This window comes from Aquarana catesbeiana, linkage group LG01 (genome assembly GCF_042186555.1).
Source record: "Aquarana catesbeiana isolate 2022-GZ linkage group LG01, ASM4218655v1, whole genome shotgun sequence".
NCBI classification, from domain to species: Eukaryota; Metazoa; Chordata; class Amphibia; order Anura; family Ranidae; genus Aquarana; species Aquarana catesbeiana.
In genome coordinates this window covers 933,118,809-933,145,585 of record NC_133324.1, presented here as the reverse complement: position 1 = coordinate 933,145,585, position 26,777 = coordinate 933,118,809, and the positions used below count along the sequence as shown (strand labels likewise).

Sequence of the window (26,777 nt, the reverse complement as noted above, 5' to 3'; positions counted from 1 at the left end):
GCAGTCTCTGGGACATGAGGGTAGTCTCTGTGACCTGTGGGGCAGTCTCTGGGACATGGGGGGTAGTCTCTGTGACCTGTGAGGCAGTCTCTGGGACATGGGGGTAGTCTCTGTGACCTGTGAGGCGGTCTCTGTGACCTGTGAGGCGGTCTCTGTGACCTGTGAGGCGGTCTCTGTGACCTGTGGGGCGGTCTCTGTGACCTGTGGGGCGGTCTCTGTGACCTGTGGGGCAGTCTCTGTGACCTGTGGGGCAGTCTCTGTGACCTGTGAGGCAGTCTCTGTGACCTGTGGGGCAGTCTCTGTGACCTGTGAGGCAGTCTCTGGGACATGGGGGTAGTCTCTGTGACCTGTGAGGCAGTCTCTGGGACATGGGGGTAGTCTCTGTGACCTGTGAGGCAGTCTCTGGGACATGAGGGTAGTCTCTGTGACCTGTGGGGCGGTCTCTGTGACCTGTGAGGCAGTCTTTGTGACCTGTGAGGCAGTCTCTGGGACATGGGGGTAGTCTCTGTGACCTGTGAGGCAGTCTCTGGGACATGAGGGTAGTCTCTGTGACCTGTGGGGCGGTCTCTGTGACCTGTGAGGCAGTCTTTGTGACCTGTGAGGCAGTCTCTGGGACATGGGGGTAGTCTCTGTGACCTGTGAGGCAGTCTCTGGGACATGGGGGCGGTCTCTGTGACCTGTGAGGCAGTCTCTGTGACCTGTGAGGCAGTCTCTGTGACCTGTGAGGCAGTCTCTGTGACCTGTGGGGCGGTCTCTGTGACCTGTGGGGCGGTCTCTGTGACCTGTGGGGCAGTCTCTGGGACATGAGGGTAGTCTCTGTGACCTGTGGGGCGGTCTCTGGGACATGGGGGTGGTCTCTGTGACCTGTGGGGCGGTCTCTGTGGCAGAATTCTCTAAAACCATCTCTGTGGGAGAAGTGGCATCTTTGTTAGGCAATCTCTGTGGGACCCGCAGTCTCTGAGAGCAATGGAGCACTGACAGTCTCTGTCCCCATAGAGATTTCCAGTGCTTCCAGAGACCTTTTCCAGAGCATGAAGGTGTCTGGAGGGGGAGGACCAACAGCCCGTGCCTTTCCTGCACAGAAGTGGAAGTGGAACTTATTTCCATAAAAAGGCCCCACCAAAATCCTTAGCAGGTGGCCCATGATGCTCTTATTCCAGCCCTGGGTATACAGGATGCTAGCAGGGCACAAGGAAACATCTGAAGGCCAGTCAGCGCTGAGCAGAAGTCAGAGCATCCTTTTAAATAGTGGCAATAGAGGCTGTGGACGCGCTGCTACGTGTGCGCGCATTCTTCCGTGCATGTGTGTTCACCTGTGCACAAATCTACGGGCAATAGTATGCACGCAGGCGGCCATGCGTGTGCCCGGTGTGTGTCACAGCAGCTTCCTGCCAGCTAATGCAAATTAAAACCGTATCAAGGACAGTCCTCAATTGTTTTTGTTGCAAGTTCACTAATACAGCTATGATCACTTAGGGGATTGTATCTTGCTTCACAAGGTAAAAAAAAACACAAAAACATGATGGGTTTAATAGAGGTGAGAGGGGATCCACATAATGATAGGCTTTAACTGATGCAAGCAGCACGGCATCAGCTCCAGGGCACTTTCATGAGCTTGAAAGGTGAAAAGGGCTTCCTTGTAGCAGCTCTTCTCATACATTATTACAGCTGGTGGAAGAGAACTCCAGCTGTCTTATACTGGTTGTGTCTGGCACATAGCATTAGGAGCGGGGGTCTCACTGTGTAACATGATGTCTCTATTGATCTTCCTCTGACACTTCTACCCATCCCGCCAGCCCCCATGTTGTGGTGTCAGGTAAGTTTCTAGGCTTTTCTTGTATTTACCCAGTTCATGTCCAGACCGCTAATCTCCAACGCTTATCAGCTACAGAAGGATAAGAGCGAAAAAGGTCATGCGACCCCGGGGCTCTCCGCCTGATATTGGAGTAAGCTGCCTCCATCTCAGGAGATAACCCCCGCTTGTCCTTTTCTGACCTTCTGGAGGGCTGTTGACAGATCAAAGCAGCTTACATTAGCCAGGCTTTTGTTCCCGTTCATTGATATTACACTTAGCTGAATTCCATTTCTATGTGAATGTCAGGGGTTCCTGCATGACGTGACTTTCATGGCCTCGTCTCCCTTCCAGCTAATTACAGGATAACTGGCATAGCTTACACTTCGAGATCGCCATCGCAATTACTGAACGTGCACCGTCTGCCCTCAGACCAGAATGCATAGTTCATTCTTTTATGGAGGTTACAAGTCGTCATGTTATGGCAGTCCTCCAATCTCTCTCGACAATCACATCTCAATTCCAAAGTAGAGATTGTGTGTTTTTTTTTTTTTTGTTTAGGGCCGTACACTTGCTTCAACTTGAACACACCTTACACTCTGGAAGACTTACCCCCCCCCCCCCCCTTCATGACCTGGACATTTTTTGCAATACAGTACTGCATTACTTTAACCACTTGCTTACTGAGCACTTAAACCCCCCTCCTGCCCAGACTAAGTTTTAGCTTTCAGCGCTGACGCACTTTGAATGGCAATTTCACGGTCATACAACACTGTACCCAAATTAAATTTTTATCATTTTTTTTCACACAAATGGAGCTTTATTTTGGTGGTATTTAATCACCACTGGGGTTTTTATTTTTTGCTAAACAAAAACACAGAAATTTTTGAAAAAAAAAAAACATTTTCATGGTTTGTTATACAATTTTGCAAACAGGTAATTATTCTCCGTCACTGATATTCGCTGATGAGGCTGCACTGATGGCCACCGATGGGCTGCACTGATGGGCACAGATAAGGCTAGACTGATGGCCACAGATAAGGCGAGACTGATGGCCACAGATAAGGCGAGACTGATGGGGCACAGATAAGGCGAGACTGATGGCGCACAGATAAGGCGAGACTGATGGGGCACAGATAAGGCGAGACTGATGGGCACAGATAAGGCGAGACTGATGGGGCACAGATAAGGCGAGACTGATGGGGCACAGATAAGGCGAGACTGATGGCGCACAGATAAGGCGAGACTGATGGCGCACAGATAAGGCGAGACTGATGGGGCACAGATAAGGTGAGACTGATGGGGCACAGATAAGGTGAGACTGATGGCGCACAGATAAGGTGAGACTGATGGGGCACAGATAAGGCGAGACTGATGGGCACAGATAAGGCGAGACTGATGGGGCACAGATAAGGCGAGACTGATGGGGCACAGATAAGGCGAGACTGATGGGGCACAGATAAGGCGAGACTGATGGGGCACAGATAAGGCGAGACTGATGGGGCACAGATAAGGCGAGACTGATGGGGCACAGATAAGGCGAGACTGATGGGCACAGATAAGGCGAGACTGATGGGCACAGATAAGGCGAGACTGATGGGCACAGATAAGGCGAGACTGATGGGGCACAGATAAGGCGAGACTGATGGGGCACAGATAAGGCGAGACTGATGGGGCACAGATAAGGCGAGACCGATGGGGCACAGATAAGGCGAGACCGATGGGGCACAGATAAGGCGAGACATGAAGGGCACAGATAAGGCGAGACTGATGGGCACAGATAAGGCGAGACTGATGGGCACAGATAAGGCGAGACTGATGGGCACAGATAAGGTGGCACTGATGGGCTGCACCAATGGGCACTGATGGGGTGCACCGATGGGCTACACCGATGGGCACTGATAAGATGGCACTGATGGGCACTGGTAGGTGGTATTGATATGCAGCACTGGTGATAAGGCACTGATTGGTGACATTTATAGGTGGCACTGATGGGTGGCGCTGGTGGGCACTGGTAGGTGGCACTGTTGCGCACTGGTAGGTGGCACAGGTGGGCACAAAAGCCTCTGCAGAGGTTCTCCACGATCGGGACTGATGTCCCTCTCACAGCTTCCGGTGATCGGCTTTTATTTTAAATAGCCGATTACTGACTCTGTTTACATCACATGATCAGTTGTCATTGGCTGACAGCTGATCACGTGGTAAGGGGTCGGGATCTCATAGACTTGCTGGCCGCTGGAGCACGGGAGGACATCCATGGTCACCCTCCTGGCAAAGTAGGTCCGCGCTGTAGCCGTCTTTCCGTTAACCACATCAGGCCTGCTATATAGTAAAATGACGGGTGCGAGGTGGCTCTCTCGTTCTGGGACAACGTCATATGACATTGTCCCACTCTCACTGTGCTTGCGCTGGGACATGGTGCATCACTGATCTCAGTACCCTTTACCCATGTGATCAGCTGTGTCCAATCACAGCGGATCATATGTAAACAAGGAAATGCTGGTTATCTGCATTCCTTTCCTCACACTGACAGAGTGTGAGGAGAGGAGAGCCGATCAGCAGCAATTCCTCACAGGGGAGATCTGCACAGGTTATCAGTGCAGCCCAAACCGTGCCCATCAGTGATGGCAGTCAGTGCCACCTATCAGTGCAGCCTCATCGGTGAGCATCAGTGAAGGAGACAAATTACTTATTTACAAAATTTTATAACAAACTAGGAATGCTTTCTCTGTCTCAAAAAAAATAAATGATAAAAATGTTGTTTGAGTATAGAATTGCGTGACGTCGTACGACCGAGTGCTTTCACACTGGGGCACTGCGCTGGCAGGGTGTCACAAAAAGTCCTGCCAGCAGCTTCTTTGCAGCGGTGGAGGAGCGGTGTGTACACCGCTCCTGCCCATCGAAAACAATGGGGCAGCGCCGCCATACCTCCGGCAAAGCGCTGCTGCCTTTTGCAGGTGGATTTAACCCCTTTTCGGCCGCTAAAGGGGGGTTAAAACTGCCCCACTAGCGGCCGAATAGCGCCGCTAAAACGACGGTAGAGCGGCTCTAAAAATAGCGTCGCTTTACCGCTGATGCCCAGGACGGCTCAGTGTGAAAGGGGTCTTAATGAAGCTTGGAAAATGCCCTGTGTGTGTTCATTTTCTATTTGTTTTAAAGTGCCCAGTAGACCTCTGGCTCATTAGTACCCCCCATTCAGCAGATCCCCAGCTTATTGGTACCCTTGTTTAGCAGATCCCCAGCTTGTTGGTACCCCTCAGCTCAGCCGATGCCCAATTTAGTAGTACCCCAGCTTTGCTGATCCCCTGCTCAATAGTAACCCCAAGGTCTGCTGATCCCCCACTCAATAGTAACCCCCAGCTCTGCTGATCCTCCGCTCAGTAGTAACCCCCAGCTCTGCTGATTCTCCGCTCAATAGTAACCCCCAGCTCTGCTGATCCTCCGCTCAGTAGTAACCCCCAGCTCTGCTGATCCTCCGCTCAGTAGTAACCCCCAGCTCTGCTGATCCTCCGCTCAATAGTAACCCCGAGCTCTGCTGATCCTCCGCTCAATAGTAACCCCGAGCTCTGCTGATCCTCCGCTCAATAGTAACCCCGAGCTCTGCTGATCTCCCGCTCAATAGTAACCCCGAGCTCTGCTGAACCCCCGCTCAATAGTAACCCCGAGCTCTGCTGATCCCCCGCTCAATAGTAACCCCGAGCTCTGCTGATCCCCCGCTCAATAGTAACCCCGAGCTCTGCTGATCCTCCGCTCAATAGTAACCTCGAGCTCTGCTGATCCCCCGCTCAATAGTAACGCCCAGCTCTGCTGATCCCCCGCTCAATAGTAACCCCCAGCTCTGCTGATCCCCTGCTCAATAGTAACGCCCAGCTCTGCTGATCCTCCGCTCAGTAGTAACACCCAGTTCTGCTGATCCCCCGCTCAATAGTAATGCCCAGTTCTGCTGATCCCCCGCTCAATAGTTATGCCCAGCTCTGCTGATCCCCCACTCAATAGTAACCCCCAGCTCTGCTGATCCCCCGCTCAATAGTAACCCCCAGCTCTGCTGGTTCCCTGCTCAATAGTGACTCCCAGCTGTGCTGGTTCCCTGCTCAATAGTAACCCCCAGCTCTGCTGATCCCCCCGCTGAATAGTGACTCCCAGCTGTGCTGGTTCCCTTCTCAATAGTAACCCCCAGCTCTGCTGGTTCCCTGCTCAATTGTGACTCCCAGCTGTGCTAATCCTCCGCTTAATAGTAGCTGGTTTCTTCTGCTCCGGTCCCCCAGCTCTGCTGATCCTCTGGCGCTCAGCCCTCACTCTGCAGTCCGTTTTCACCTTCTGGTGCATCGTGCTCATGTTGTACACCGTTTGTGTCATTTGTTAGTTGCTCCGCTGTAGTCTGGACCCCTTTCTGCTGCTCCATGCTGCCCACCATATGTGACATCTGCACCAGACACTCCCAGAATATATACACATGAAGGAGAAGCGATTGCTGATGACATCTTTCTGGTTCGTTTGTTGGTTTCCCAGTGCATCCTGGGATATCTCATATCTGCAACACCTCCAAAACAAAGTGAAGCTAAAGCCAAATAAAAGCCTCTCAATAGCCTCAGGTGCTGCTGGCGAGCTTTTCTATGGACTTCTATGGAGGCTTTGGGGATGCTTTGAAGAAAGTGACATGGGGTGTAATGAAGCAAAGCATACACAGCATGTGAACAGGACTGTAAGGTAACCATTTTATTTAGTGACAGGAGGCTTTGATTGGCATTCAGAGCGCTTTAAAAAAAGCATGTCCAATGCCACATTTTGAAGCAATCGTAAATGAGCCCTCACTGTTTCTTTAAAGTGGAACTGAAGCCAAACTGCTAAATACACAACTGGAAAATAGTGGCCAGTTTATTAGATACACCTATCCAGCACCTCATGCTCCACAAACTATACCTAGGAAAGCTTTAGTATTCAAATGACAATTGATATTACTGTGCTAATAAAACTTGCCCTGTACCTAGAAACCACCAGCCTGCCTCCTTGACACAAGAAAGGCTGAATAACTGGTGTGTACAGCAAATTCTCAACATTTCATGTATATATCGTAGCAGAAACTACTGAGATCTGGTGTTTATTTTTCCAGGCTCACTTCATCCAGTTTTGATAATCCTGTGTTCACTATGGGCTCCTTCTCTTCTGCTTAGCTGGCAGAATTGTGGTTCTAATGTAATATTAAAAATGAAAAGCTCGGGACTTGTTAAAAACAAAACGGGTATTGCTGCAATATTCCCCTTTTTAAATCAGGGTTGTCCCCTACAGAAGGTCCTTTCGGCCAGTAATTGTCACCAGTTTTGTGGGATACCTGATGGCCGATATTCTTTATCCCACTGCTTCTGAGCTCAGGCTGTCATGGACTTTCCTCCTGGTGGGGTGTCATTATTCTGGCCTGGGCTCAGAGTAACATTAGAGCCGTTTAGTGCAGGAGGAAAGGACCGCCACAGCCAGGGAAGGAGCACCCATTAAATTATTGGACTGACCACAAAAAAGGTATGAATGTATAATTGATTTTTTTTTTGGAAAGTGTGGGGGTACCTAAGGTAGGATAAGAGGTCCATTAACACTGGAGTATGGTCATGCATGGTGTTTAGATCGCCCCGTTATCCTCTGCATCAAAAATGGTGTGATCAATGCCCTAGACATTTATGGAGTAGGCCTTGGGACTCTACCCACTGGTTTAGTTGGAGGGCTTTTTGACTCCTTTAGTCCCCTTCCCGTCATAACCTGCATGGTTTAACTGTCCCCTTGGGTCCCAAGGAAAGAGAGTAACCCCCTAGGGGTGGGATTTTGAAGGCACTACCACATAAACAAGAAATGGTAGAAATATAGAAAACATTTTTTTAACATAACATAGGTAAAATATTGCACATGACCATGGATACAAGTTATATAAAAAAAAAATGCAAAAGAAATGACTTCCTTAACCCAACGCGTTTCAGAGATGAAATGTCTCCTTCATCAGGGATTTTCACAGTGAGTGAAGGAAAAAAAAAAACCTGATGGAGACAACATTTCTTCTCTGAATCGTGTTGGGTTAAGGAAGTCCTTTCTTTTGCATTTTTTGTGTATATAACTTGTATCCATGGTCATGTGCAATATTTTACCTATGTTATGTTAATAAATATATTCTATGTTTCTACCATTTCTTGTTTATGTGGTAGTGCCTTCAAAGTCCCACCCTTAGGTGGTTTCTCTCTTTCATTGTCATATTTGGGATGTGGCACACCCCTTTTTGAGTTTTCTTTATCAAAAACATTTTTCCTTGGGTCCCAAGACCCACCCTATAGAAGCAATGGTTTCCATAACTACACTGATGATGGCCAAATAGTGTTGAAACAACTGTATGGAGTTTGCAATAAATGGCTGTGTATAGCTTTAGGCTATATTTGTGCTATAGACCAGCAGTCCTGGGGGTTCATCTGACCAATGCGGCGTGAAGGAATGATTTGCATGGTTCTGCTCCCCTTCCTGAAATAATCCTCTTGTTTTTGCGATGGAATGGGACATGCGAATAGCTTCTGTTTTAAACTTTACTGTTCTGTGCACTGATCTGGTTGGATGACTTTTTGGCTGCTGTAGTTCCTTCTCACCATAACAATTTACATTAAAAACAAAGATTTTATTTGCATATATTTTTAAAATATATTTGGAAGCTGTACTGCTTCATGAAGGCCTCACTATCTAGTAGGGCTACTATCTTGGGTCATATATTTAGAAGTGAACAAATTGAGGACAGGTACACCTGGAGGTAGCCCACGCCTCGGTGCATGGACACACAAGAAGCCTAGCATAGCATAATGGCAGCTGAGGACCTCTAGTTGTTCTCTGCACCAAATACAGAAGAAAAAAATGGCAACCACTCCAATCAATTTTAAAGTACGTAGTTGACCAGGGCCACTCCATGCAGTTCAGCCTGTAGGGTAGTCCAGTTCAAAGTAGGGTGCCCATGGATAAGGGATGAGATCAGGCGTGTTCAGATCCTAGTCCAAACCCAACTGAACAAGCCCAGCAGGAAGCTGTCGCTGCACTGAGCCTGCATGTCCTAAGTGGCCAAGGCATTCCTGCCCCCAGCCTCACGTATTGTTGGTCGAATGCCCAGACTGACATCGGTCCAATACGTGTGACTGCTTCCTGGCGGGCTCACTTAGTTGGGTTTGGCATAGGATATGAAGACACCTGAGCTCAGCACTATAGTGGACAGGGAATTCCACAGAACAATTGTCAGTAAAAGAACAAATTCTACACAATTTGCACTATTTGATTTGAAAAAGAAGACCTCCCACATCCCAGTCATTGCTGCTTGAGTAACGTATTGCTAGGTTGGAGTGTTGCCACATGGTAGTGGAAGCGGTGTGTCTATGAAATGTCCAACCATTGGAAAAGGGGTGTTTTACATAGGAACTCCAGGGTGCTCTTGCTTGGCTCTACGGAGGGGAGCTGTTCTTGTACAGATGTGGAGCCTTTAAAACGCCTTCTATACCCCAGGCAGACTTAAAGTGATATTAAAGTCTCCTTTGTTATTTTTAACAAAAAAAAAAAATCATACTTGCCTGCTCTGTGCAGTGGTTTTGCACAGAGCAGCCCAGATCTTCCTCTTCTCGGGTCCCTTTTCATGGCTCCTGGCCCCTCCCTCCTGTTGAGTGCTCCCACAGCAAGCGGCTTGCTATGGGGGGGTGCACCCGAGCCGAGTCGCAGCTTCCTGTGTCCAATCAGACATGGAGCCACGGCCCAGCCCTGCCCCCTCACTTCTCATTGGCTCACTGAATATGATTGACAGCAGCGGGAGCCAATTGCGCTTCGCTGCTATCTCAGACAATGAGGAGGGAGAGGGCAGCCGAGTCTCTTGTGCAACATCGCTGGATCGAGATGGGCGCAGGTAAGTCTTAGGGAGGCAGAGGGGGGGGGGGGCTGCTGCTGCACACAGAAGGCTTTCTATCTTAATGCATTAAGATAAAAAAACTTTCTGCCCCCTTACAACCACTATTTAAGCTGGCTATAGAAAGATTATATTTTGTTCTGTTGTCGAACCAGCCAAATATCGATGCATGTGTGGCCATCCCCATTCAACAGAAGACGATTGTTAGATTGACTTATGTCGTACAGACATCCTGGAAAACTTTGGTCGATCAGCGGCTGCAGCTGTTGATCAGTGTAGTCTGAGAGCAAAGAGTCCCGCTGTCGGAATACAATGTTTAGCCTGCTGAAATAAAAAATAAAGAAAAAAAAAAAAAGAATCGAACTATTGACAGCTATAGTTTACATTACCTGATCACAGCAAAGGTTTACTTCTACCTGCAGATCACTTGAACCTGATGTAAAGGAAGAAAGTAATAGTTGTTTCCTGTTTCATTTTTTTTTTTTGGGTTTGTACACCTTTACAAACTAATTGAAACTTTGTGTTTGTACATGTTGTATGTATATGATTAGAGGAGCCTGGCTTTATAAATTTCTTTTATATTTGTCATATTTTAGCTCTACGGAAGTGGACGATATGATCAGAAAATCCACAAATTTACTACTGACCCGAACACTCAGCAACTGCCTGCAGAATGTCATTAAGAGAAAGAATGTTGGCCTTACAGAGGTTGGTACGGAGCTCGCTTTGTAACAAGACAGCATACAATTGACAAGTATAGAGGAATAATCTCTTGTACCTAGGAGACACTCCCATTACCGAGAGCCCCACTACACACATACAAGACGTGTCTCTTTATTGGGGGGAAAAATGCCTATTCTCCTTATTTATTACACTTGTCAAAGCTGAACTCCAGCCTTATCTTCAGTCTTGTACACTTGTACAAGCTCCTCTCCTTACTTAAGCCAGCCATATATGGAGCGATTTTCCAATCAATTCCCCCATCAGCACAGTCACTGTCTTACAGAACTATTGTGTTCTCCCGGTGGGGGAGCCTTCCCGGCCAGGAGAAAACATGGTGAGTATTGCCAGTGGCAATAATCGCATGAAGAATCCGACAGGCTGGTTGTACCCAAGTTGATTGATCAATCAAATCAACTTCAGTACAATCAGCCTGCCCATAACCATAACCGGCAGAACCGGCGTAGATTCGAACCGTCTGTGGCCGACCTAACTCTGATTACACTGCACACTGTGAGCTTTTTACCATGTGCATTAGAAGCTGCAACAAGTCAGCTAGAGCCCGTCCCATACCTGGCTGGAGGATGTCCAGTATCATGTAGCACAGGGATATGCAATTAGCGGACCTCCAACTTGCAGAACTACAAGTTCCCATAAGCCATAGCAAGACTCTGACAGCCACAAGCATGACACCCAGAGTCAGAGGCATGATGGGACTTGTAGTTTTGTAACAGCTGGAGGTCCGCTAATTGCATATCCCTGATGTAGTACTTTAAAAACCAGCCTGACTGTCCCTGTTGTTCCCCTTTAATTCGATTTCAGTTCTTTCAATCATAGAGGATCAGCATTATATGTGGGCGTTGCCAGGGCGGGCTGCATGCAAATATACCCTGCCTAGGAACGCCTATTCCTCCAGACTGACATCCACCCCTCAAGGCATTTTGTTAATTGCTAGAGTTAGAGTATGTAATGAGCAAATATGGCTGCCCTCTTATTTATTTATTACATGTACTTGTATAGCACCATCAATGTACACAGTGCTTTATTATTATACGGGATTTATAAAGCACCAACAGTTTGCACAGCGCTTTACAACATGAAGGCAGACAGAGTTACAATACAATTCAATACAGGAGCAATCAGAGGGCCCTGCTCATTGGAGCTTACAATCTAAAAGGGGAGGGTCAAGTGATAGAAGAGGTAATAACTGTGGGGGATGGGCTGATGAAGAAAAGTGCAGTTGTTGGGTAAAGGCAGGATAGGCTTCTCTGAAGAGAAACGTTTTCAGGCATTGCCTAAAAGTGGATAGAATGGGAGATAGTTGGACAACTTGGGGTAGGGAATTCCATAGGATGGAAGAGGCTCTAGAGAAATCCTAGAATCGAGCATGGGAGAGATGACAAGGGACCTAGAAAGCAGGAGGTCTTGGGAAGAACAATTTGGTTGATATTTTGAGACTAGGTTAGTGATGTAGCTGGGGCAGAGTTGTTAATGACTTTGTAAGTTATTGTTAGTATTTTGAATTTAATTTGTTGGGTGAGCGGAAGCCAATGGAGGGATTGGCAGAGAGGGGTAGCAGACACTGAGCGGTTGATAAGGTGGATGAGCCTGGCAGCAACATTCATGGTGGACTGAAGAAGGGAAAACCTATGTGAGGGTAAGGCAATGAGGAGGGAGTTGCCGTAGTCGAAGTGAGAGATAACCAGGGAGTAAATTAGGAGCTTTGTGGTGTCATTGGTTAGGAAGGGGCGTATTGTGAAGATGTTGTGGAGGTTGAAGCACCAAGCTTTAGACATTGATTGGATGTGGGCCTGAAAGGGAGAGTTCAGGATGACACCTAGCACCCTGGCATGTGGGGGGGGGGGCTGGTTGATGATTGTGCCATTGATCTTGACAGAGGAATCAAGGGAAAGGCACGTGGGGGAGGAAATGTTATAAGCTTGGTTTTGGACAAGTTGAGTTTGAGGAAGTGGTGTGACATCCAGGCTGATATATTGGTCAGTAAATTAGTGATGCGTGAGGAGACTGATGGGATGAGTTGAGGGGTAGAGAGATACATTTAAGTGTCGTTGACATAGAAATTATATTGAAAGCCATTTACTATTACATCTTGAAACCCCTGATTTTACTAAAGCCCAATTCAAACTGATGACCTACATTTTGTTAGCAGCAAAACAGACCATTGCCAAAGCCTGGAAGAAACAATTTCTTTCTTTTGAGGAAGTTCATCAGCGGATCGACGGGTTCTTTGGTAATGAGAAATTGACCAGCATCCTACTGGACATGCAAAATAAATTCTCCTGCATATGGACCCCGTGGATACAATATGCTCATCCGTCATTGTCTGAGGAGAGCTATAGTATCGTCATTGTCCGAGGATAGCTATAACTCATTATAGTAGTCCATAATTGGGTTGATGGCTTTGGGCATACCTGACGCTCACTCCCATTTCCCTTATCCTACCTCTCTCTCCTGTCCTCCTACTGTGGACATCCTTCCTTTCTCTTTCCTTCTTTCTTATTTCCTTGTTGCGAATTTTGTTGTTGATTCAGACTTCACATCTGGACCTGCTTTTTGTTTCACAGCCTGTAGAGATATTTCCTGGCTCATCGATACCTACTCTTACAGGCTACAAGTTTTGTTTATTATTAAGCAATGTATATTTTTGGATGTTTTTACATTCTCGGCAGCTGCGTTCTAGCTGTCTACTATCTTGACAATTTCAAAAAGTTCTCGTATGCCATGTTTTGCACTTTTTTTCAATCTTTCTCAATAAAAATCTATTGAAAGTGAAATGATATTGAAAGCCATGGGAGGCTATCGGCTGACCCAGAGAGGAGGTGTAGATTGCGAAGAGGAGAGATCCAAGAACAGAACCTTGGGGGACCCTGACAGAGAAAGGAAGAGGAGAGGAGAAAGTAGAATGGTTAGCCACACTGAAGGTGCGGTGGGATAGGTAGGATGAGAGCCAGAGAAGCGGGTAGTCACAGAGGCCAAAGGAGTAACGTTTTTTGAGGAGGAGGGGGATGCTCAACTGTATCAAAAGCAGCCGAAAGGTCCAGAAGTGGGAGTACCAAAAAAGAGGGTTTCACCATGTCAGACCAGTGTGTTGTTGCTACATCCCTAATTGTGTATCAAGAAAAAAGAATCCCCCTTTGTTGGGACTTTGTAGGCAGCAACCACACATGTATGAATTAGAAAATATAATTTATTTGATATACATAAAATCATTCGATCATGAAGTGACCGATTTGGTTAAAAAGACATAGAAAAAATACTACACAAGTATACAAAAAATAGACACAGAAAAAACAAAAAACACAAGTTACATGGTTTGCATGACAAAAAGATTGTTATTACTCTCCGATGTATAGTGATCTCCGGTACCCGAGTGTTTCTGGTTCAAGCACCTTTGTCGGGGTAATTTAATAAAATTATATGTAGTCATAGTTTTGTCTTACTACAAAAAATAGAAAAAAAAATATCATAACATAACGATACAAAGCATGCATATTTGACAGCCATAAGGGACAGATGAACAGCAGTGTTTGTAAATGACACCTACCATGTGAAATGTTCCACCGTATAACGGATGAAGCACTGCCAGCGGGGTCAGTGGATGCCCATCGGGAGCACTAATAAATAGTACACGATAATAACAGAAAAAAAAAAAAAATAACAGAAGAAAAGGGATTTGCCCATTTAGTTTGCCTGGTGATCGCAAGGAGTCCTATATGGCGGGTTGCCAAACTACCGAAACAAAGAAAAAATTCACAAATAAAATAATGCAAGAAAGGATTCCTGAAAAAATTCCTACACAAAAAAAATAAAAAGTGTCTAAAAAAAGGGAATGTACTTGAATGTCTGTATCCTCTTTCCATCATCTACTTCCGCATAGTACAAAAAATTGTGTAAAGAAAAAATAATAAAAAATAATAAAAAGAAATAAAGTGAATCGGAAAATTTTCCGATTCACTTTATTTCTTTTTATTAATTTTTTTTTTTTACACAATTTTTTGTACTATGCGGAAGTAGATGATGGAAAGAGATCACTATATACCGGAGAGTAATAACAATCTTTTTGTCATGCAAACTGTGTAACTTGTCGTGTTTTTTGTCTTTTCTGTGACTTTTTAACCATCTGTCATTTCATGATCGAATGATTTTATGTGTATCGAATAAATTATATTTTAATATTTTCTAATTCATGTGTGGTTGCTGCCTCCAAAGTCAGTTTAGTAAATTGTGAGTTTTAGGAGAGCAGGATTAAAAGGTTTATATATATTATAATGTTTAAAAAAAAAAAAAAAAAATATATATATATATATATATATATATATATATATATATATATATATATATATATATATATATATATATAGTATATATGTGTATATATATATAGTGTATATTGTGTATATATATATATAGTGTATATTGTGTATATATATATATATATATATATTGTATATGTGAAGCTACACACACTATATATATATATATATATATATATATATATATATATATATATATATATATATATATATATATATATATATATATATATAAAATATATAATATATAGTGTGTGTAGCTTCACATATACACTATATTGTCAAAAGTATTGGGATGAACTTTAATGGCATCCCAGTCTTAGTCCATAGGGTTCAATATGGAGTTGGCCCACCCTTTGCAGCTATAACAGCGTCAACTCTTCTGGCAAGGCTGTCCACAAGGTTTAGGAGTGTGTCTCGAACCGACGTCCCTAGTGCTGCTAGGTGGAAGTGCTATCCACTTACCCACTGTGTTATTTTTATCACATACACTGTATAGCTAACCATGTGGGGACATCCCTCCCATGTTATTGAGTTCAGGTGTTTCCAGTGAAGGGTACTGTTAATCCTACAACATACAAAGACATTTTAGGTGTGCTCTTCCCACCTTGTGGTAACAGTGTGGGTAAGGTCCTTGTTCTGTTCCAGAATAACTGTGCGCCTGTGCTCCAGCTCCATAAAGACATTGTGGGGGATATTTACTAAAACTTTAGCACTCAGAATCTGGTGCATCTGTATATGGTAGCCAATCGGCTTCTAACTTAAGCTTGTTCAAGTAAGCTTTGACAAAACAAACTAGAAGCTGGTTGGTTTCTACAGCCCCAGTTTGGTGTTGAGGAACTGAAGTGTCTTGCACAGAGCCCTGACCTCAACCCTACTGAACACCATTAGAATTAATTAGAACCCCGACTGTGAACCAAGTCTTCTCCAACCTCAGTTCCTGACCGCACAAATACTCTTTTGGCTGAATGGGCACAAATTTTATGGACACCCTCCAAAATTTGCTGTTGTAGCCTCAATGTCGGATAGGGAGACGAGGGGGCTTTCCCTCTATATGTATGCCCATGGTATTGGAATGTGATATCTAACAAACTCGTATAGGTGTGATGGTCCACATACATTCACCTCTATTGTAATTTGAACTATACATACAAACAAGAGTTTTCAAGCATTAACACTGACTGATTCGATCATGCCATGCACATTTGACATGTACATCTAATAAAAACATAGAAAAGCCTTTGCATTCCCTTCAAGGTATTTAGGATACAGACAAAGTTCATGTTTGAATTGTGCAAGGAAAGCCCCATTTCCTCCACCCACATGCTTTCAGAGAAACCTTGAACTCTAATTATCCTATGTACTGGCATGTAAGGCCTGTGTTTGTAGACGCGCGGCGTGTTTATTCGGCATGTAGACGGCCACCTAACGATCTTGGTCAGGCGTAAAGTTGCGCACACCACTTGAGCGCTCGGCATCTCCTCTGCCATCTGTTTGCCACACTTCTTCTTTGGCTTGCGTTATCTTTGGGACGGGCTCGGCACATAGCTAGTAATGCTCTCCTTGCCGTGAAAGAGTCCTGGAACAATAGCCGCCTGATTGCTGCTGGGATGGAGAAAAGGACATCACAGACATCCCCTGCTCTGCTGTCTGCCATTCAAGCGCATCCTATTCATCCTAGCAATGCCTTGCAGTCCCCTTCTTTTCTATAGTCTGCGCGTTTATTTGCCACCGGGATCCCTTTTATATTTAATTATTCACGTTACAAAACATTAAGATCTTTTAAATTCTGCAAATAACAGGAAAGCTTTGAAAACATACAGCTGTTTATGTGGTTATTGTCCGACTACACTGATATGCAGTTCCTCAAAGTGGAACTTAAAGTGGTGTTCCGGCCGAAATTATACTTTTTAAATAAAAATACCCCTATAATACACAAGCTTAATGTATTCTAGTAAAGTTAGTCTGTAAACTAAGGTCTGTTTTGTTAGTTTATAGCAGTAGTTTGTTATTTTATAAACTTACAGCAGGCTGTGGCCATCTTAAGTGTGGGCATCTGAAGCCAGACTGTATTTCTTCCTGGATCTCATCCTTGCAGATCTCGCACATGCTCAGTGCAGCACAAGCAGTGTAATAGGTTTCAGGTCAGGTTTCCATAGCAACGGCAGTGTCAGAGGAAGTTGCCGCCCCTTCCCAGAATGCATTGTAAACAGGAAATGATGCGATGGGCCGCAGCCAGGGAGGAGGAAGTGAAAAATGAATACAGCAGATATACAGTAAGTGCTGAGAAAAAAAATATCCAATTCGTTTACAGTGGACAGTTTAGTGAGGGATGCTAAAGAGTTGTAAAAGTGGGTGGAACTCCACTTTAACCCCCTCTCAATCAACGTTCACTGTTTTTAATCCTCTGCTAGCATTAGTAAATAGATAGGAACCCTATAAACTGTATAACTCAGTTGAACAACAAGCTGAAATCTTTTAGGTGGAGTAAAGTAAAAATTAAAAAATAAAATAATATGGCTGCATAAGTGTGCACGCCCTTACTAATACTTTGTTGAAGCACCTTTTGATTTTATTACAGCACTCAGTCTTTTTGGGTATGAGTCTATCAGCATGGCACATCTTGACTTGGCAATATTTGCCCGCTCTTCTCTGCAAAAACACTCAAAATCTGTCAGCTTGTGAGGGCATCTCCTGTGCACAGCCCTCTTCAGATCACCCCACAGATTTTCAATCAGATTCAGGTCTGGGCTCTGGCTGGGCAATTCCTTTAATCTTCTTCTGGTGAAGCCATTCCTTTGTTGATTTGGATGTATGCTTTGGGTCATTGTCATGCTGAAAGATGAAGTTCCTCTTCATGTTCAGCTTTCTAGCAGAAGCCTGAAGGTTTTGTGCCAATATTGACTGGTATTTGGAAATGACAATGACCCGAAGCATACTGCAAAAGCAGCCAAAGAGTTTTTTAAGGGAAAGAAGTGGAATGTTATGCAATGGCCAAGTCAATCACCTGACCTGAATCCGATTGAGCATGCATTTCACTTGCAGAAGACAAAACTGAAGGGAAAATGCCCCAAGAACAAGCAGGAACTGAAGACAGTTGCAGTAGAGGCCTGGCAGAGCATCACCAGGGATGAAACCCAGCGTCTGGTGATGTCTATGCGTTCCAGACTTCAGGCTGTGATTGACTGCAAAGGATTTGCAACCAAGTATTAAAAAGTGAAAGTTTGATGGATGATTGTTAATCTGTCCCATTACTTTTGGTGCCTTAAAAAGTGGGAGGCACATATACAAACTGTTGTAATTCCTACACCGTTCACCTGATTTGGATGTAAATACCCTCAAATTAAAGCTGAAACTCTGCAGTTAAAGCACATCTTGTTTGTTTCATTTCAAATCCATTGTGGTGGTTTATAGAGCCAAAAAGATTAGAATTGTCGATTTCCCAATATTTATGGACCTGACTGTATGTGTGTGTATGTGTGTATATATATATAGATATATATATATATCTATATATATATATATCTATATATATATATATCTATATATATCTATATATAGATATATATATATATATATATAGATAGATAGATAGATATATATATATATATATATATAGATAGATAGATAGATAGATAGATAGATAGATAGATAGATATAGATATAGATATAGATATAGATATATAGATATATAGATATATATATATATATATATATATAGATATATATAGATATATATATATATAGATAGATATATATCTATATATCTATATATATATAGATATATAGATATATAGATATATATATATAGATATATAGATATATATATAGATCTATATATATTATAGATATAGATATATATTATTTAGCATTATTAAGGTTTATTGCTACATAATATACATTGCAACATAATATAGAAAGTTGTCTTAATTGGCTGGCTTGGGATTACAAAATGAACTGCGCATGTGCAGGAGATCAGTTATCCTGGCAATACTGTATTGTGAAAGAAATGTAAACTAAGCTACACATGTGCAGCTCCGAGTATATTTTAATGAAGACTGCGTGCAGGAAGGTCCTGTTTTAATTTACTGCAGAAGAGGCATTGCATGTCTCCTCTGCAATAAAGTGCCCATCTGCTTGCATTTTAATTTTTTTACTTTTTTTTATTAAGACATTTTTTTCCACTTTAAGGGTTAAAGCCAGCGGCAAGCACCTGGTCCCCAAGTCGATGAGGACTAGGGAGGGAGACCCCTGCCTCTTCTGCTACAGGATTTTCTTTACTTCGAGCCACTGCAATTTGTAAAGGGGGTTTTAGATCATTTTAGAGTTGCAAGCTTCTGAGTAAGTGTCAAAAATGTTGGCATGCTGCCATGTCGCTCCTTTACATGGTTATCCCCATCACTACAGCAATTTCACATGGCTGTATAGTAGAAGGTGGTCATATATGTAGAGATATTTCATGCAAATAAGACACTTGAATAGGAGAAATCCCCTTTGTGTCCATAAAGCGTCTCATAATTTGCTGACTTGCACAGTACCATGTTGGCCTACTGAGCGCGGACTCGAGTTGCTGGGAGATATTGGCTGTTATGTTCCGCAGTGAGCGTCACTGAAGGGTGACAAGCCTGTGGGTGTGAACTGTCAAGCAGTCGGGAGAGCGAAGATACTTTGGTTGCTGCCCAAGCTTGTCCAGGTTTCTTGTATGTGTGTGTTTTGTCCTAGTTGTTTGTCAGGACGTCTGTTTGTACATTCCACTCGTAGCCCACTTGACGTGACTTGACGAACGTATTACCGGATCACTATCTGTTTACGCCGAATACTTACACTGATGCTTTCTGTGACCGGTTCAAAAGTGTGTTTTTTTCTTAGTACAAATGCAACTGGTGGCACAATCTATACTCTGGGCATGTCCCTGCTGCTTCATGCAGACCAATGATATAGTGCATAGCCCGAGGAGCAGCATTGACTGAGGCTTTCACATGCCTACATCTATACTAGGATCGGCTATGGCAAGCGGCAGTTTCAAGCTTAAATGGTATGGTGCTCTAATATACTATATTACCAAAATTATTAAATTATAGAAAGGAGACTGTGAGCCAGGCCATCTAATTCATCCCAAAGGTGTTATATTGGGTTGAGGGCAGGCCAGTCAAGTTCCTCCATTCCAAACTCGCTCATTCATGTCTTTATGGACCTTTCTTTGTGTACTGGTCCAAATCATTTGGTGGAGGGGGGATTATGATGTGAGGTTGTTTTTCAGGGGTTGGGCTTGGCCCCTTAGTTCCATTGAAGGGAACTGTTAAGGCGTCACCATACCAAGACATTTTGGACAATTTCATGCTCCCAACTTGGTGGGAACAGTTTGGTGATGGCCCCTTCCTGTTCCAACATGACTGCGCACCTGTGCACAAAGCAAGGTCCCTAGGAGCTTATAATCTAAAGTCCCTTTTTCATGCATACATACATATTATGGCCAGTTTGGACAAAGAGCTAATTACTCCATCAGCTTGTGTTTGGAGTGTAAAAGGAAACCAGAGTACCTGGAGGAAACCTACACAAGCATGGAGAACATGCAAACTCCATGCAGAGAGTGTTCTGAGTGGGGTTTGAACAGAGGAGCCTGGTAATGCAAGTGCTGATCACTAAGCCACTGTGCTGCTGTCTGGGTGTCCATTATAGATATTCTTTCGATATCTTATAGATATTATAGGTTTTAAATGAAAAGCAAAAGGCTCCCGCTGTTCTGAGTCCTGTGATGTTAGAAGAGAGCTGCGCTGCTGCACTCGGGCACAGAGCTGGGTGGAGATAGCAGTCAGGTAAATATATATGGAGGTGAAGGGATGATATAAACAGTGGGATATTTATTACCTTAATCCAGTAAAGAGGTTGTAAAGGCTCAAGGTTTTTTTACCTTCATTAATTCTTTGCATGAAGGTAAAAAAAAACCTTCTGTGGGCAGCAGCCCCCCTAATACTTGCCTGATCCCGATCCAACGATGTACACGAGAGCCTCTCCCTCCTCATTGGCTTTGAAGAACTGGAGTGAGGTCGAACCGCGCTCCAAGTGTGAATGGATACACAGAGCAGTGGCTCAGGAGCGAGCCTGCTCGGGTGCCCCCATAGCAAAATAGGAAGGCTTGGGGGGCAGCGGTAATATAAAAGACACCACTTGCCCCCAACTAAAGCTGACTATCGCAGTAAGAAGCATTTGAAGGCTACATAGATCAACAGGGCCAAGGATAAATCCAAGGGAAAAAAAACAAGCTTAACTTACCGATCAGCTCACAGACAACTGATATAAACTTGGCCAACAGTATGCGTTAAAAACAGGGGTTTAGTCTGCACACATTTGCAAATGCTTGCGTAAGCCACAGAGCCACGTCGCGGCACCCTGGTATCTGCGGTACCTAACACTGACTTATAAGTGTCCCCACAGTGGAGGCACATGCATTCTGGCTTTGGGGGGCACTAGGCAGGAGGGAGGGGCCAGGAGCGCCAGCGAGGGACCCATGAAGAGGAGGATCCATGCTGCTCTGTGCAAAATCATTACACAGAACAGGTAAGTATAACAAAACATGTATGTTATTTTTAAACAAAAAATAAAAATCTGCTTTTTATTATCCCTTTTAAGGTACGAGAATGTCCTGCCCTTTTAAATCTACTTCAAAAGATAACTTTAAAATAAAAATGAATGAGATGGTAAATAAATGCTGAAAATGATGCTTTCAATATTGTTTAAGCAGTAAAAAATAAATACATGAATTCACTGATGGGAACAGGTTTGCTGAAAAGCTGTTGAATCGGGCACCCCCAGCTTCACCCGATCTGATAACCAATCCAACGTAGGAATCCGGGGATGCATTTTCTTGGCCTACCTGCTGCTATGGCCGGCTATTTTATCATGGATTCCAGATCTTAACTTTGGTCAGGATCTGTGTTAGAATGAGGCTCTGATTGACAGTTTCTATCTGAGAAGCAAATTAAATGTACAGTATGTTTTTTTTTTTTTTAAGATTCATACTTACCTAGGTGTCCGCCCCGCCGGCTTAAACACTGAGAATCAAGCGATCGAACAACACCGATCGTTCAGTACTTGCAGCTCCCTGAGCAGAGAGCTGGTAACTCAGTCAGTCACCAGCTCTCTGCTCTACCCCCCCTTTTGGTGCTCACTGGAGCGCTGGGCTGTGGAGGGCGCGGGAGTGCAGGCCGGCTCAGGCTCTCAGTGGCTTGCTGAGTGGCTGAGCCGAGTGCCGTTTCAGGCTTGTGGGTGGATCCCGACTCCATTGTCGCAATGTTGCCTGAGCCTGGGCCGGCTCTGTGACGACAGCGGACTTCAGCCCGCTGTCTGTTGAAAAAGGGTCACAGGAGTGCAGAACGAACAGCTTTGGCTGTACTTCTCCTTTAATGACTTACCAAGTAGGGACGCTTATGATACCTGCAGAGCCTACACCTTCTGATTGCAAGCTGCTGCCATACGTCTTGCCTCCCAGAATAACTTTGGAATCACTGAGAGCTGGGCATGCCGTTTCTTATTCCCTCCCTGGCATTGGCAGCTAACGTCATGCCAAGGCGGAATAGTGTCCGCAGGGAGCCAGTATTTGAATCCTTCCACGTATAAGTGTCAGTTAAATGTGTAGGGAACTTCTTATTCAAGCATTTTTACAAAAAAACCTAGCTGCAAATTTGTGTTCTGCTTTAATTATCTAATTATTACATGACTTGCTAAAGCATTTTTTTAATTTATTTTGCAGCTTGTACAGATTATCATCAACACTACTCATTTGGAAATCTCTTGCAAGTTTCTTGAAGAATTTATTACAAATATTACCAATGTCCTGCCCGACACCGTACACACCACGAAGCTGTACGGTCTGACCACCTTCAAGGTGAGTGCCCACCCTGGAAGAGGACGTGGTCAAATCATTAGACATTAAACCAGCCATTTTTATATTTCAGCTATAGCTTATTATAGTGGAACCGGAACTCAATAAGTGAATATTTACTGAGTTATAGGGGATCTTTAGAAATGGTAATGCAGTATTAAACCCAAAATTAAACTTTTCTTGTTTTGCAACTTGCCAATTCTTATATGTCATGGCTACATTGGGTTTCTTTCATGTGACCTATCTATGAAAACGTGTATTAACAAAACATGTTTAACCACTTGCTTACTGGGCACGTAAACCCCTCCTCCTGCCCAGACCAATTTTTAGATTTTAGCGCTGACGCACTTTGAATGACAATTGTGCGGTCATACAACACTGTACCCAAATAAAATATTTATCATTTTTGTCACACAAATAGAGCTTTCTTTTGGTGATATTTAATCACCACTTGGGTTTTTATTTTTTGCTAAACAAACAAAAAAAAAGAGACATTTAAAAAAAAAAAAAAAGTTTCATAGTTTGTTATAAAATTTTGCAAATGGGTAATTTTTATCCTTCATTGATATTCGCTGATAGGCTGCAATGTTAGGCACAGATAAGGCGGCACTCATGGGCTCTGGTAGGTGGCACTGATGGGCACTGGTAGATGGCACTGATGGGCACTGGTAGGTGGTATTGATAGGCAGCACTGGTGATGAGGCACTTATTGGTGACATTTATAGGTGACACTGTGGGCACTGAAGGGTGACACTGTGGGCGCTGAAGGGTGACACTGTGGGCACTGAAGGGTGGTTCTGTGGGCGCTGGTGGACACTGATGGGTGACACTGTGGGCACTGATGGGTGGTACTGTAGGCACTGGTAGGTGATGCTGGTGGGCACTGGTAGGTGGCGTTGGTGGGCACAGAAGCCTCTGCAGAGGCTCTTCACGATCGGGACTGATCTCCCTCTCACAGCCGCCGTTGAGCGGCTTTTTTTTTTTTTTTCTCACGCTAACAACGTGAGGAAAAAAAAAGAAGCCGATTACCGGCTCTGTTTACATCATATGATCAGCTGTCATTGGCCGCTGGAGCACGGGAGAACGTCTATGGACACCCTCCCGGCAAATTGGGCTAAAGCGTGGACGGGAGGTGGTTAACCTCTTGCCAACCTTATACTGTATTTATACGGCGGCAAGGCAGGTCTCCTGTGCAGGATCGGGTACCTAGTACCCGATCCTGCACTTACGGGTCTGGGGTGTGCATGCGGGCCACCGGCAACCCACTCCCGCTGTGATTAGACAACAGCAGCAGCTGATCTGCGGGTACTGGGGACTCTATGTCCGCCGGCGCCCGCCGATCATTCCTTACAGAGCCAGAATGGCAATCTGCCTACGTAAACAAGGTAGATTGCCGTTCTGTCAGTCAGTAAGGCATTGATCCTGTGTTCCTCCAAAGCAGGAAAATGGATCAATGCCTTCCTCATAGTTCAAGCACCTTCTAAACAGTGAAAAAGCACTGGTTAGGCCCACAGTTAACCCTTTGATCGCTCCTGATGTTAATCGTTTGCCAGCCAGTGTCATTAGTAAAGTGACGGTGCATATTTTTTTTAGCACTGATCACTGTATTGGTGTCACTGGTCCCCGAAAAGTGTCAGAATGTCCGCTGAAATACCACTGTAGGTCGCTGATCGCCGCCATTGCATAAATTTATTCCCTATTTTGTAGATGCTATACCAATCAATATACGCTTATTGGGATTTTTTTAAACAAAAATATGTAGCAGAATACATATTGGCCTAAATTTATAAATAATTTGATTTTTTACATTTTTTTTATTGGATGTGTTTTTTTTTTTTTTTTCCTTCAAAATTGTCGTTTTTTTTCCATTTATAGCACAAAAAATAAAAACCCGCAGAGGGGATCAAATGCCACCAAAAGAAAGCTCCATTTGTGGAGAAAAAAAGGACGTCAATTTTATTTGGTTACAGCATCGCATGACAGCGCGATTGTTAGTTAAAGTAACGCAGTGCCGTATCGAAAAAAAATGGCCTGGTCAGGAAGGGGGGGGGGGGTAAATCTTCCGGAGCTGAAGTGGATAACATATAAATCTAAAATAACAAAATTCACACGTAATAATATCCAGATTAATGTAGAGAACCTGGTATTCACATATTCATAATTATTCAGATTCTATTCATAAAGGTTTTACATAAATGAAAACCTTTATCCCACGAGAAAAAAACTGCTTATAAAGTGTGAGCTGGTGTTTGGCTTTAATTTGTTAGTGTATTTAAATCTGCTTGTCCAACTAGCACCCCCCCCCCCCTTTTAGACCCCTTTCACACTGAGGCAGTTTACAGGCGTTTTAGCCAGCAGGTCGGATAGAGCCCGCCCCCTGGCCAGCGGGTCGGATAGAGCCCGCCCCCTGGCCAGCGGGTCGGATAGAGCCCGCCCCCTGGCCAGCGGGTCGGATAGAGCCCGCCCCCTGGCCAGCGGGTCGGATAGAGCCCGCCCCCTGGCCAGCGGGTCGGATAGAGCCCGCCCCCTGGCCAGCGGGTCGGATAGAGCCCCCCCCCCCCCCCTGGCCAGCAAGTCAGATAGAGCCCCCCCCCCCCTGGCCAGCAAGTCAGATAGAGCCCCCCCCCCTGGCCAGCAAGTCAGATAGAGCCCCCCCCCCCTGGCCAGCAAGTCAGATAGAGCCCCCCCCCCTGGCCAGCAAGTCAGATAGAGCCCCCCCCCCCCCCGGCCAGCAAGTCAGATAGAGCCCCCCCCCGGCCAGCAAGTCAGATAGAGCCCCCCCCCGGCCAGCAAGTCAGATAGAGCCCCCCCCTGGCCAGCAAGTCAGATAGAGCCCCCCCCTGGCCAGCAAGTCAGATAGAGCCCCCCCCCCCCTGGCCAGCAAGTCAGATAGAGCCCCCCCCTGGCCAGCAAGTCAGATAGAGCCCCCCCCGGCCAGCAAGTCAGATAGAGCCCCCCCTGGCCAGCAAGTCAGATAGAGCCCCCCCCCCCCGGCCAGCAAGTCAGATAGAGCCCCCCCCCCCCCCCGGCCAGCAAGTCAGATAGAGCCCACCTCACTTCCTGGTTGGAAGACATGCCACATTATCTAGCCCTTTCTTCCCTAGCCTGAATGTCCCACTGCATTGACTGTTCAAGACTCATACTATCTGAATAGCATGTTCTGCACACACATAGGACAGAAGTGTCAGTAGAGCGTTCCTACTATGCCTCGCTAACACGAGTGTTTGTCCTTTGCAGGATGCCCGGCAGGCTGCAGAAGAAGAGATATACACCAACCTGAACCAGAAAATTGACCAGTTCCTGCAGCTGGCCGACTACGACTGGATGGCCGTAGAATCCAGTGAAAGGGCCAGTGATTATCTGGTGGACCTCGTCGCTTTCCTCAACAGCACATTTGCTGTGTTCACCCACTTGCCTGTAAGTAGATTGAAAACTGGGGCTATATCAAAGCCCATGATTCTGGAATGGGATATTCAACAAGTTTATAAAGGCGTGTGGCAAATTATTACCGCAAGGTTGGAAGCCCACAGTTTTCCAAAATGTCTTTGTATACTGCAGCATTTACACTATCCCTCCCTGGAAACAACTGAACGCCATTGTTTGGAGGTGTAATCACAATATTACATATCATCTTAAATTACTTCCTAGTCTGTGGCCTTCAAACCAGGTGCTAAAATCCAACATGGAGTCCCATACGTCAGGAAGTGCCACCAGCTGGGTGCATTATAATCCCTGGGCAGGACTGGATCCTGAGGCCGCACACCCATTGTAAGCTGGCCATAAACTAAGCAAGTTTTAGATGGTATCTAATGAATTGATTAAAATTCGATCAGTGGGTGGCCTTGTGGCCAAATCAAAGGTCCGGTGGAAAATTGTCTCCTGCCAGTTGTCTCCTGAATAGGGGCCTTCATCCAATCAGAAGCAGGCACTGTTTGGGTAATGCAATGCAATGACCCACAGCTTTAGATAAATTTACTTTAACATGGATGGAGGAATCTGTTGGACTTTTTTCATTCAGCTTGCAGACTGAACAAAAGAGATCCATAGGTGTATGTCCAGCTTATAGAGTAGAGTTGTCACAGTCAGGGGTCAGACTCGGAGATCAGTAGCTATAGCAGTAGAGAGACTCCCACCAACCAGGAGGAAAGG

General features: G+C 44.9%; 1 protein-coding gene across 1 annotated transcript in view; it reads left to right on the top strand.

Annotated features, from left to right (window-relative positions):
• EXOC6B (exocyst complex component 6B) overlaps positions 1-26,777 on the top strand; it is a 443,087-nt gene that overhangs the window by 250,490 nt on the left and 165,820 nt on the right. The window contains exons 16-18 of the mRNA XM_073611059.1: positions 10,289-10,400; positions 22,497-22,631; positions 25,866-26,045. Of these exons, the coding sequence (XP_073467160.1) occupies positions 10,289-10,400; positions 22,497-22,631; positions 25,866-26,045 (427 nt within the window). The remainder of the gene's footprint in view (positions 1-10,288; positions 10,401-22,496; positions 22,632-25,865; positions 26,046-26,777) is intronic.